The sequence below is a fragment of the Phascolarctos cinereus genome, unplaced genomic scaffold, assembly GCF_003287225.1.
Source record: "Phascolarctos cinereus isolate Bilbo 61053 unplaced genomic scaffold, phaCin_HiC Scaffold_4;HRSCAF=312, whole genome shotgun sequence".
Classification (NCBI taxonomy): Eukaryota; Metazoa; Chordata; class Mammalia; order Diprotodontia; family Phascolarctidae; genus Phascolarctos; species Phascolarctos cinereus.
In genome coordinates, this window is record NW_027555847.1 from 249,228,615 (window position 1) to 249,240,980 (window position 12,366).

General features: G+C 42.7%; 1 protein-coding gene across 1 annotated transcript in view; it reads left to right on the plus strand.

Moving 5' to 3' along the window:
- The first annotated feature begins 458 nt into the window (after positions 1-458).
- Positions 459-12,366, plus strand: part of PEMT (phosphatidylethanolamine N-methyltransferase) — a 179,528-nt gene continuing 167,620 nt past the window's right edge. The window contains 1 exon segment of the mRNA XM_020967400.2: positions 459-566. Within this exon segment, the coding sequence (XP_020823059.1) occupies positions 504-566 (63 nt within the window). The 5' untranslated portion in view covers positions 459-503.

Here is a 12,366-nt window from a genome sequence, read left to right on the forward strand (position 1 = left end):
TCTCTGGCCAGAAGGGCTTCTCTTGGGCGTGGAGAGAGCGGGTGGGCTGGGAGTTGATGAGCCCCGGCAACCGGACCCAGAACCAGCCCAGCCGGCCCGGGAGAGAAGGACACGTGGTGGCTCTCGGGCACCTGAGACGCACCTTTGAAGTTCTCTATAAGAGAGTGGGCAAGAGCCTCCAAACTTCCTGGGACTCGTAGTTCCATCTCCTCCAGGATGGCTCCGGGGCTCGTGGAAGGCCGAGGAGGATGGGGAGGGAGCGGACTACATTTCCCAGAAGGCTCTATGCGAAGCGTGTGAAACGGGATGCCGGGCGGCGGGGGTTAACCTGGGAAGTGCCAGGAAGGATGGATTAAGAAATTTAGGGGCGAGCGAAGGTCGGAAAGCCTCTTGACCCCCCGGACCCAGGGTGGCGGCGGCCTTGGGGCCGTGGGGTGACCGGGTGAACGAGAAGGCGGGGGGGGGAAGGGAGGGGAAGCTCGGGAAAGACCCGAGGCGGGACCATGCTGGGCCAGTTAGCCGGGTATGACTGCTGCGGAGGATTCGGGAATGTGGATTTTGACCAGGTACGGGGCGGAGCCAGGGTGGGAGGCGTGTACCCCGGCCCAGAGTGTGTAGATGCGGAGTTGCCGGCGTGCTGGGGCGGGGGGTGCACGGGTGCGGGGTCCCATATGTGCAGGGGTGCAGAGGGCACTGAGGCGTGGGCTGTGAGCCCTTGGAGAGGCACGGAGCGCTCTGGCTGAGCCCCAGATGCGGGGAGCTGTCGGACCGGCTCGTCAGGGTTTCTGATCGCAGGTAGCCCTAGTGTGTATGCTCAGGGGACCACTCTCCCTCCCAAAGCCTCAACTTCGTCACCCAGGGAGGCTGGAAACCTGTCGGCCTCCGGAGCCCTTGCTCTAAGAGCTGGTGGTGATTTATCTCTCTCCCCCACCCCTTCCTCACCTTTCCTTTCCTATTCTCCCTTCAACAAAATGTGAAGTTAAAACTTTGTACAGCTTCCTCTACTTTCCTCCCAAGCCGACCTTGACTCCCATTGACGGATTTAGTGACCTGAGCCCTTGCTGTGTTCTTCCCCCAATCAAAACTTGATTTAAGTAGCTTCCACTCACACTGTTCAGTTCATTCTAGAAACATTTGTTAAGGACCTAATATGTGTAAGTCGCTGGGGCACAAACACAAAATGAAAAAGCAGGGCCTGCCCTCAAGAAGTTTACATTCCACTGGGGATACAACATACATTTACCATAAATAAGTAAACACTAATTGGAACTTCTTGTAGAGGGTGGTTTTTGAGCTGAGCCGTGCAGGTAAGCTAGGAATTCTAAGAGATGATGGTGAAGGCAAGAGAGCATTCTAGGCATTAGGACTCGTGTGCAAAGGTAAGAATAAAGAAATCAACAAATATTTATGGAGCACTTGATGCAAATTTTTGCCTTTCTTTTTGCTTCCAGAGTTGAGCAAAGTGTAGTAAGCATTTAATAAATGTTTATAGCTTGGCATGAACTATAGCTTTCTGATTGCTCTCCCTGCATCTAGACTCCCTCCCATAGTAATCCCCCAAGTTGATTGTATCAACTTGAATTTGGGTTAAATGAGAGGTGAGTAAAGTTATAAAGGTGGACAATGGTAGTGTCAGGATACAAATTTTTTTGTTTTTTTGGGGAGGCAATTGGGGTTAAATGACTTGGCCAGGGTCACACAGCTAGCAAGTGTCGTGGTCATCAGGTCCTCCTGACTCCAGGGCTGGTACTTTATCCACTGTGCAGGATACAAATTAAAATAATAGGATTGAGGGGCAGCTAGGTGGTGAAGTAGATAGCAATGGCCCTGGAGTCAGGAGGACCTGAGTTCAAATTTGGCCTCAGACCAAACACTTCATCCTTACTAGCTGGGCAAGTCGCTTAACCCCAACTGCCTAAAAAAATTTTTTTTAAATTAAAAATTAAAATAATAGAACTGACTCAAATGATTGGAGGCTACCTGAATAAAGGAGAGAGGAGGTAGTTACAAGACAGAATAGGGACTAAAGACATTTTATCCCAGATATTCTATTTTAATAGGGCTAACAAGCAGGGATAGTTCCAAAATCATCAAGCTTAATCTTATAACCATTAATCCCTTGATCTTTGAGACCACCTGTGACTAAGGCATTGAGGAATTTCATTGGGGCCAGTCCCCTTTGGTAAGTAGGCCTTACAGAAACAGTAGTGCGTGGAGAAGGAATGAGAGGGAGGGATGAACATTCATTCTCTTTCCAAGTAACTTATTCCCAATGTCCATTTCATCGGCACATCATTATCTTATTAGGGCTCAGATGCCTTATACAGTTGTTTGGTTTCTGAAAACATCCCTTGGGCATTTTGGAACGTGCTTGTTCTCAAAGCTGCTCTGAAGGGAGCTTCTATAAGACCTGCTTCTCTGGTTCAGGTTACCTGCAGAGATTGGTATGTGTTTCTGCTATAATCTTTGGCAAAACAGATCAATACAATTTAGTATACCCTCCTAAATTTAGTTTTCCAATAACTGGCTCAAACATCAGGAACCCATAATTCACCCCAAAATTCAGAGAATCTAAGCTTTCACATACCCCTTGCAGTTCCTGTCTTTATCTGAACCCTGTACCTGCCAACAATAGGCTGAAGGAAAAATCTTAAAAAAGAAATCCATGAAGGCCTGACTTGTGAAAATGAGTCTTTCTGTTTCTTTTATTAATAGGAAAAGAATTTTGCTTTCTTGACAGTCATCAATTTTATATGCCAATTTTTCATTTAATTCTGAGAGCTCATTACTAAAACATACTCAAAGCCTGAATTTCCCATTATAAACATTTGGAAGCCAAATATAGGTACACACACACACACACACACACACACACACACACACACACACGTACGTTCTAAGAGAAAACAGTGTAATCCTGTTTACTACTGCTTTTAATTTAAAAAAAATTTTAAAGCAGAAAAACCTTTACAGCTATGTCAAATTCTTCCCTTAGGATTACATAAACCCCATCTCATTCTAAAAGAATGAGATACTTCAGGGACCTAACCTTATACATGAACATGAATATATAACTATTGTGAAAGGAAGATGACAAACCAATTTAATTGTTTAGGATGTGAAAATAACTATAATTTCAGATTGAGAAGAGCAAGATCTTACATAGTTGCATCCTACTCTAGTAACTGTTACATTTTCCTTGAAACGTGTTCTACAGAATGCTGCCCTGAAACTCATTCAGATATTTTAGCATTTATAAAAGCATTCAAACCACAATTTGGAAATTCACAATAGAGAAATTACATTTTAGTCTTTGACTAGTTTATGATGCCATAAATTCCCTGCAGATTTAGAATCCTGTCTGTGGTTTTTGTCTGCTTTCTAACTTGGTCAGATTCAGGAGGCAGAGAGATTATTGCTCTGAATTCTTCACATAGATAAAACTCCCCAGGTTGATTAGGTCATGGGAAGAAAACAGCTTGATTTATACAAACAGATGTAACAATATGAAACGCTAGTAACGGAGCTACCAAAAAATTCCCTTTCAGGGCAATAGTGGGATTTAATTTGCTCTATGATTTGGTCATTTCCCCTCAGACTAGGGAAAACATGGCTTTCTCAGCCCCTCATAGGATCTGAGTTGGAGTTTGGAGGGAGAGTCAGGTCCCTGTCTGTATTACTAAATGGAAAAAGCCCTTGGTGGCTAATTCCACAAGTGAGCTCTTGGGGATTTTCCCTAGAGGGTTGTTTCAGGTACTGGTCTCCCTGCTCCTGTCCCTTTATGGGTAGACAATTATTACCTTTGAAAACTAAGGTAAACTGAGAGACAAGATTCCAAACATGATCAGTTTATTAGTTGGGCTAGCAGTAACCAATACATAGGTCAATGGCCTTTCTCAATGACCAGAGATTCAGAGTGAAGGCCAACAGGGTCTTTTAAACCCAAATGTGTCTTCTTATTGGCCTGAGAGTACATCATTTGAACCTTTCCTGGCAAAGGCAAAAGTTTGTATTGGTAGACATTTTAATGAGGAGATGGGTTAAGAGTCACCTTCCCATTACTTCCTCTTTGGGAAGTGGGAGTACTGAGTATAGTATGCAAGGGCTTTGATTGAATCAACTTGAATTTGAAGGTTGAGGGGGTGGTGGATAGGTTACAAAGGAACTCACATTTGAGTTGTTTATCCTTCCATTTTTTGAAGAGGATCAGTAATGGCATGGGTGATTGTCTTGACTTAACAAATGAATTGGATTTAAGTGAATCAGAGTTGCATAAAGTCATCAGCCTTACTCTCTCCTCTGGAGTCATCAAAGTCCAGTGGCAGGATAAAAGTCAAGACTACTGACAATGGCCAGGGATTCAGTGAATGACCTTGGCATCTTTGATGCCTGACCAAGCTTTAAGGGATCCACAGTGCCTGCTCCAGCTGCCTTCATGGCCATTGGAACAAATTGTTCTCCCCCATTCTGCCAACGGATGTCTTCTCATACTTAGAGTAGACATCCCCATAAGTTACCAACAGGTTTGAGGCCTATCGGTTACCTCAACCTGGTTTAGCAGTCTGCCAAGACAGCGTTACTGGGGTGTGGTTGCTGGGCTTGCTACAGCTTCTTGGAGCCACAGGTGAGAGTTGTTGAATCAGGTGGACACTAAAGGTGGATGGACAGCCCTGAAAAGGGCTCAGCAAGTCCTCTGCCAGAGGTGCTAGTCCTCCCTGAATGCTCCATATACCCCTGCCTTTGAGTTAAATGGGTAGTGAGTGAAGTTATTGTCCACAAAAGTGGGCAATACCAGGAAGGAGATACAGATTAAAATAATAGAGTTGAGACTTGAGCGCTGTGGTAGTCATAAAGAATATGACAAAGTTCCTGTTCTCATGGAGTTTACTGTCTGGTAGGGGAGGGTAAGATTAAGACAGAAGTAATTTGAGGTATGTAATGTGAAAATATGATAAGATAGATTGACTGGAGTCTGGAAAGGGAAAGAACATTGGGGAATATCTGGAAGAATAAAAATTCAGTTTAGTCCTGACCCCACTTCTAAGGACTTCAGTTTTACATTTGTGTCTATTTAGAGGAAATGTCTACTTGGATGACTTGTCTTTCATTCCAAACAGTATTTCGTCAAAACAAATTTATTTTCTTGAATAAGTCTCCCTACCTTATTTTTAGCAATAGGATTGGTATTTTTCAGGCTAGAAACCGTCTTTATGCTGAATTAGTTACCAAGTCCTTTTGATTTTTCTTTTTATTTTGTTTCTTGTATTCCTGCTTGGGTCCATGCACACCATACCCTCATTGTCCTATTCTTTGACAACTCGAACACCACCTTGTCTCTAACTCTAGTCTCCTCCATATCTATATACCATATTTTAGGGTGGGCATTGATCAGCTGACCTGTGACCTTTGGGAGGCAAGTGGGTGGTGAAAAGACTTGAGTTCATGCCTTGGTATGGGTTGGTTGAGGGATCTGAAAGTGGTTGGCTGGAAAAAAAGGGGACTTGGCACATGATAGGAAGAGAAATTAGCTTTATTCTGTTTGAAATTAGAGTGTAGCAAAGTGGGCACAATTAGGCTGGATTTGTGCAATGAGATGCCTGGGTGGTAGTGGTTTTTTCCCCCTTTTGGGGATCTTCTGGCAAAGCTGAATGATCATATATTGGGTGTATTGTATCAGGGATTCCTGTTCATATACAGGTTGGAGTGGGTGGTGGTCTCTGAGATCCCTTCCAAGTCTGATATTCTAATTTTAAAGGGGAGAAGTGAGCTAATGGTCAGATTGTCCTACTGGTCCTGTGATTTCATTGGTTTTAGGAACTTTTAGAGAGAAGATCCCTTTGATTGTGTTTGACCTTCTTCCTCAAAGAGAACCATGACATCAGGTTGATTATGACATGACTTGCAATTGACTTTGATTTGAGTGAGGGACGCCTGTACAAGGTCACCAGCCTCACTTTCTCCTCCAGAGCCATCTGGGTCCAGTAGCCCAATATTCATCAGGACAACTGGAGATGGCCCAGGATGCAGTGGGAGACCCTGGCCCTTTTAAGTTCAGGTCTTTTGTACTCACTTTGAGTGAGGCAATGCTCATTCAGTGAGTAGGCCTCTTTAAGAAGTGAGTCAAGGGCTGGCCCCTTTAATTTAAAAAAAAAAATCAAACTGGGAGGGGAAGACCCTCAGGGTTGTAGACCTAAAGAGAAACATTACTATTTACTTTCACTCTGAGCCCTGGGGCCTCAAAAAACAAGCATTAAGTGGTGCTTGGGCAGGGACCTATTGTTGTCCTTTGACAACCTGATGGGTTTAAAGTTTGGTCTTTGAGAAAGAAGTGTAGCCAGTAAACTTGTAGAGAAGAGGAGGAGAGGGAAAAGGAAAGGGAGAGTTATCTGGGTCCTGTGGCCAGATATTCATCAGTGACAAGATCCCTTTACCAATGCAGGTAGGCATCTTCTTTGCAACTTGTAGTCTTGGAGACATTCTTGAATCCAGGTCTTTCTGACTTGTAGGCTCCTCTATATACTATGCTGCCTTTAATCTATATTCGGTAGCTAATGGAGCTATTTTTGAGGGAGAGGATGACATATATTAATCTGACCTTATTTTATAGAATTGATTTTTATAAAATCACCTGATCTCCAGTGGAGAAGAGAAAAAGGAGTTAGGTGGAATGAGGTCTTAGTGGTGGGGATGGAAATAGGAAGGACATTCCAAGCCAGAAATGAGAAAAGCATGAGGCATATGGGAAATAATAAACAAAACTTCAATGTGGCAGAGAGGAGGTCGGCATAATTATCAATAACTTAAAGTATTACTGCTCTCCTTAGGCATTTGCCTTTTAATTGAGATTAGAGCTGCCCAAATAAAGAAGTGAAATACTAATGGTAGAGTTTTAAGCATCAGTCATTGTGTAGTGGAAGATATTTTTGTTTTCTTTTTTTCCCCTTCCTCTTTTTTTCCTTCCTCCCTCCCTTTCCTCCCTCCCTCCCTTTCCTCTCTCCCTCTTTCCTTCCTTCTTGTAAGGAGTACTTTTTAGTGCTTGTAGGCCAAGGAATTACTAGGTGACCCTGCTTGCAACCTTCTCTTCCCATGCCCTCAGTGATATAGTACAGAGAAGGAACATGGTAGAACATTTGCGGTGTTCTGGATTGGAACTGTCCCTACTGACTAATATGCTTTTCCTTGTGCATCTGCAGCTGTTTTGATAAATAGATGTACAAAAAAAATCTTTACATGTTTTACATTGTATCACAAGTATCATTTCCACTCTGTCTGCCATCCCTCCATTTCTGATTTTAAGCAAAACAAAACAAATTCAGTGTCCAAGTAAGCAGGGCTAAAAGTTACTGGCTCCTGGAGCTGATGGTGTGCACATGCTTACGGGGAGTGACTACATATACAAACCAGATGGGTGTCATTGGCTTAGCTAGTGTCCGTGTTTTAAAACAAAGTTTTAAACCCCCTCTCCCCCAACAAAACCTGATTCTGTGGAATTAGGGTTAGGGGTGGGATACGACTAATGTTAGCCTTATGCAATCAAAGCAATAAATGGCCTCTGTCCTTTTTTTTTCTCCTTGCCTCCCTTTCCCCACCATGTGCTCCTATTACTCAACATAGTGACCATTACTCAACATAGTGAGCAGGATTGCTGAACTGGAGCTAGGAGATCTACACCATGGTTTTAGCAGCTGCCACTGGTGCACAGGTTTTTTCCTCTGGATTTGTAGGAATCAGGATGTTTGTAGATCCTCAGAGGGGTCTGGAGAACATCTGCAGCAGTGGGACACATTAAAATACCTAGACAGCAAACCTGGTTTTTTTGCATTCCATGTTTGTTTGTTTGTTTTTCCTTTTTAGGCAATTGGGGTTAAGTGAATTGCCCAAGGTCACACAGCTAGTAAGTGTCAAGTGTTTGGTCTGAGGCCAGATTTGAGCTCAGGTCCTCCTGACTTCAGGGCCGGTGCTCTATCCGCTGTGCTACCTAGCTCCCCCCAAACCTGGTTTTTTCAGAAAGCCTATTTCAAACACAGCTTTTTCAAATTAATATTTGTGCAAATAATCAATCTCTGCCTACTTTTTATGAGCAATGAAGAAGTATAAAGCAGGAAATAGCATTCCTGTGCTCAAGTTTGCAGTTTTGATAAGTATACCTAAATACAATAACAGAGAAGTCTTCAGTTTTAAATGCAGCATGTTGCCAGAGACCAGGTCTTACGTTAAAATTTCATAATATTGTCAGTCTCCGTTTTTAAATGCAATGTGTTACTAGAACTAGGTGGAATCTTACAGCAGAAACATGTAAGGCAAATCTCAATGGTGTGTGCTTTGTTCTGATTTCATGAATTGTTGTCTTCAAAAACTTAGTCATCAGGCTAACAAGCAATGAGCAGGTAAAGGGGCTTTGAGGTAAACCCCAAGTCTACAGGTTGAAAAGTGAAGTGATAAATAGTAGTAGCTTGTGTTTATAAATTATTAAACTGTTTTACTGATGCATCAAGTGCTCTTCCTCACAATAACCTTATAAGGTCCTAGGTTCAGATCTTTCCTCTGTCACTAGTGGAGTGACTGTAGGCAAGTCTGACATTTCTTCATCTGTAAAATGGGGGTGGCAATACTTGTAATTCCCACCTCACAAGGTGGCTGTGTAACTCAAAGTAAATCAAGTGTTGCTACCTTTTTTTTTTTTTTTGGTTGGGGAAAGATCAGATCCAGTTTTATTGTTGTGTGGGAAATCCCTCTACTGGGGCAGATTGGCAATTTATGGTCTCAGGGAACTGCCTGGGCCCCTGAGATTGTTACTTTGTTCATGATCACACAGCTAGTATGTGTCAGAGTTTACTGACTCCCAAGATCCACCCTCTATTCACTAAAATATACTGCCTTCCTTTGCAAACCTTCAGTTACTATTATTATTAATTAAAGTGTTATCCTCATTTTGTAACTGAGGAAACAGAAATGCAGAGGAGTTAAGGGACATGCCTAACTAATGTCAATAAGGCTGGCCAGTGTCAAAATCAGGACATAGATCCAGCTATTCTGACTCTAAAGCTGGCCCCCCTTTTTGTTTTTTTGAGGGAGGGGGATGAAATGATACAAAGCCAAGTGACTATTAACAATTATATTGACTTTAGTAAAGTGTATGCAGTTATCGGAATCACAGAATGACAGGATAAATTGGGTTTGGTCACTCCATCACTTCTCAGTACCCCCTAATTCTTCCTCTTCTTCCATGTAAGGGGAAATTATCCCTGGAAATCCAAGTGACTTTGACTCTTGTCCTCTACTATTTGTCCTGGTGTCGTGGTGTAAGGTGTGTTTTCAGTGCTATTTATTGATCTGCTGTAGATATTTCCCAGGAAAAACGTTGCTTTGAACTATTCCCAAATTGCTAAATAAACTAAACTTGCTAACAGTCTTCCCCTGCCAATCCAATCCCAAAAGCAAATCAAGGCTATTCCTAACTCAGCCCTTTAAGAATCAAGATGTTATTATGGGAGTCAATAGAGAAGAAAATGTAGTATTAAATTCATCCTCATTCACTGTAAGCATAGCTATTCATACTAGTATTCAGTAGGAGTTTGTAATTTGTCTTAATTTTGTTTCAGGATTTTGGGAATTGGATCAGAGCTATAGCCATCACTGACCAGAGAACTGACTAGTTTTTTAATCTTCTTCATGGTGGTTAAGGGGAGACCAGGACATCGTACTATTGGAAACCTCCTTGCCCCCTGTATAGCCTGACATTCTCTTCTGTACAATCCTGGAGCATGGTGCTTAGGTTGAACTGGGAGGAAGATTTAAGACCCAGGAAATGAAGTAGGTTATCCTGTTTCTCCTGACAGGTGATACCCTCACAGGTAAAAAATTAAGAGTGATACTACAGGACCCTGTTCTTCTCAGGCATGGCTTTATTTTCCCATCCCTATCTGGGTCTTGTCCTCTGCTGACCAGTTTTCCAGGAGGCTAGTGGAAAAAACCCTGAACTATAGCTTGACAGGAGACCTAAGCTCTAGTCCTGACCAGTCACTAACAAGGTATATGAACTTAGGCAGGGGTGGGGAACCTGTGGCTCCGAGGCCACATGTAGCTCTCTAGATTCTCAAGTGAGGCCTTTTGACTGAATCCAAACTTCACAGAACAAATCCCCTTAGTAAAAGGATTTGTTCTGTAAAACTTGGATTCTGTCAAAAGGCCTAACTCAAGGACCTAGTAGTGTTTGGGGCTGAGAGGTTGAGAGGTTGTGACCCCTCAAAGACAGGAGTACAGGACGGGTCATCTGGAATGAATTCACAGACTCAAGCATTCTTTAATTCAAGGTGGCAAAGATTTATTATTACGCTTTTCAGCGGGCAAGGATTCTTAAAGGATCCTGCAACCTTAGAGAGGTACAGTTAAAGTTTATATAGGATGAAATACAATAAAATATGTGCCAAATATGCTAGCTAGGGGATTCAGGGTGGGATTAGGGATTGGTTAAGGAGTGGTCAGTTCTCAATTGAAACTCAAGATAAGAAAAGTCCCATTATTCAAGAGAGTATCCAGTCCCAGACATCCTGGGCCCGGTGATAACAAACAGGAAGAATACTGATCAGCTCTATCTGGTCCTGGAATTTGCTGACACAGGAAGGGGTGTTTTTAGTTCACTCAGAGAGAAAAAGATTAATTTAGGTTTTTGGCCTTTATTGGGGCTCAATTGATGTTAAATGATTACCAAGGGACAGTGTTTCTGAGGCTAGGGAGAAGTTGGGGCCCAAGTACAAGCACCCAAACATAAGCACCCAAGCACCCCAACAGTAGGACCTGAAATCCTGCCATCACTAATTCATTCCTCTGACTCTGCTTAAGCATAGGAGGTGGCCCACTCCTTGGTTGGGTATGAAGAGTGCTGAGAAGGCCCATCTGGATGTCACCCTTGCTTTAGACCTTCTAATCTTCAAATTACGCATTGTCTTTTTCCTGCTCCTTTGAGATAACTGCCCTGCCCTGGGAATACATTCAGTCTTTAAAAACAGAAACAGATTTTCATTTGTCGTTTCAGAGACTATCCCCACAGCCCCATTTTCTAACTAGTCTGCTTAGTGACAGGGAGCAAGTTGCATTGTTATTCCTATGATGTCACTATTGATTCCAAAGCCTTTCACTGCTGCTTTCTTTTACTTTATTGTGGTCATTTAATACTTAAATGGAAATGAGTTTACCCTTTGTTATGGGAAAGGGCTTGGCTACTTGAGATTATTGGGTGCCTGAAGGGTGGAGGATGGAACTATGGTCAGGCTGGTAAGGAGGGGAGGAATGAGGACAAAAAGGGGAGGTAGCTGGTGTTGTTGAGGTTTAGGGGTCCTGCTCGAAAGAATTGACCCAAGCCTTTTTTCAGCCAAAGACAAGGTTTATTAGAACATCCATCACCTAACCTACCAGTGCCTATTGCCTGATGCCCTTTCTCCTTCACTAGCCACTGCTGTAAACCCTTGGTTCCTGGTCTCTCCCACATTCCTGTTGGCTGACTTTGGAAATTTCTCTTGCCCTTGTTTTCTGGGCAATTTGAAACTGGATTCTTTCCTCCAAATCTTCAATTCTGGGACTAGTTTGGAGCAAAATGTTGGCATGTTTTGTCTTTGGCTTTCTTACAAGGTTCCTCATAAGTGGCAAGATATCCAACCAGGGAGGACAGGGATCTTCTGATCAACCCCGACTGTTTGAATGCTGGAATGTTTGATTTATAAAAGTGGGGCCTGCTGAGGGTCATGCATAATCCAAGAGAGTGAAATGCTAATTTCAAGCAAAATAGTTTTTAGAATAGGGATTCTTAAACTTTTTTTGGGTCCTGGACCCTTTTGACAGTCTGATGAAGACTTCCTTCCCAAATTCCCCTTTCCAGAATAGTGTCTTTAAATGCATAAAAGGAAATACAAAGGAAACCAATTATAGTGAATTGCAGTTACCAAATATTTAAATATTCATGGTAAATATTTAAATATGAAAAAAAGTTCACTGAGCTCAAGTTAAGCCCTGATCTAGACTTCTTAAACTATGAATTTAAAAATCCTAGTTTATCCCATTGTTTAAGATGTGCTGAAGGGATTGTGAGTGGAAAAAGTTTAAGAAGCCCCAAAGAAGGATCATCATCATAATAATAGCTAACATTTATATAGTTCTTACTATGTTGCAGGCACTATGCTAAGCACTTTAAAAATATCTGATTTGATCTTCACAACAACCCTAGGAGGTAGTGATGGGGTATGAGCCCAAGTGGAGACCTTTGCCCCTTACCTCAAAAGAATTTGAGTCCCCTTTATTTGAAGGGAATGATGGGGTATAGGTACAGGCCCTGGGGAACTTCCCCCCCCCCCCCCCCCCGCCCCACTCTCT